A 1,013-nucleotide genomic window follows, 5' to 3' on the forward strand; every position below is an offset into this window, starting at 1 on the left:
GCAAAGACATGCTCCACGAGATCGACACCGGGCGAAAGAACTCCGCGAGCGGGAAGCCGCGCTCGGATTCTCGCATGCAGCTCTCAACTGTCTGCGAGCAGTGCCAGCAGACGTCTACGGCATGAAGCGACGGAAGCGGCAGGAGGAAAACAGAGAAAACCACCGGCGAGAGAGCGAGAGCGAGAGTCTCGACGACGACGTCGAGGAGGCAGAGACAGTGCGCATGCGTGTCAGTGAATCGGCCTGGTCGCAGGACCGCGACCGACTCCTCGTTAGACAGGTGGAGCTTCTGAGACGCCTGGCGGGGGGCGAAGCAAAGCTCAGATTTCCGCGGACCGGTGCCATCGAGGAAGCCGAGCTCGGGGAGGAACGCGAGAAGCGGCGCAAGAAGAAGAAGAAGCGACTCGAGGGATACAAAGAGAAGGGCCGAGAGGACGCCTCCTACCGCCTGTCGCCTGAGGTGGAGGCGCTGATGCAGAGCACCGAGGCGTCGCTCCGCGACGAGGTTGCTGACATCAAGGAGAAGGCAGAAGCGGAGACTGAGAGAAAAGCCGAGAAAGAGAGACTTATGTGGGAAGTGAAGAAGGCGCGGGAGCAGGCCTCTCGCGAAATGCGCAAGCAAATGGAAGAAATGAGGAAGCAGATGGAGAAGGAGAAACGCGAGCTGGTTAGACGCCTGGAGGAGGAGAAACTGAGACACAGAGAGGCCTTGGAGGCAGAAGAGAAGAGAGAAAAGGAAAGAAGACGCGAGCGACAGAAGGCAGAAGAAGCGTTCTGGCGAGAACGCGAGGAGCGAAGGAAGAAAGCCGAAGAAGACGAGGAACGGAGGAGACGAGAGCGAGAAGAAGAAGACGCAAGACTGCGCGCAGAGCGAGAGCGACGCTTCCAAGAAGAAGAAGAAGAACGAGAGCAACGACGGCAACAGCGAATTCGAGAAGAAGACGAGGAGCTAAGGGTGCGTGAAGAACGCAGACGGAGAGAAGAAGCAGAAGAGGAAGAGAGGAGACAGAGAA

General features: G+C 58.2%; 1 protein-coding gene across 1 annotated transcript; it reads left to right on the top strand.

Annotated features, from left to right (window-relative positions):
* Positions 1-121: 121 nt before the first annotated feature.
* On the top strand, positions 122-953 carry TGME49_325000 (hypothetical protein; the record flags this gene model as incomplete). The annotated part of the gene is made up of 2 exons (XM_018783076.1): positions 122-667; positions 870-953. 2 exons carry the CDS (start codon positions 122-124, stop codon positions 951-953), a joined length of 630 nt encoding a protein of 209 aa, XP_018634710.1.
* Positions 954-1,013: the final 60 nt, after the last annotated feature.

Source organism: Toxoplasma gondii, assembly GCF_000006565.2.
Source record: "Toxoplasma gondii ME49 unplaced genomic scaffold asmbl.1526, whole genome shotgun sequence".
Classification (NCBI taxonomy): domain Eukaryota; phylum Apicomplexa; class Conoidasida; order Eucoccidiorida; family Sarcocystidae; genus Toxoplasma; species Toxoplasma gondii.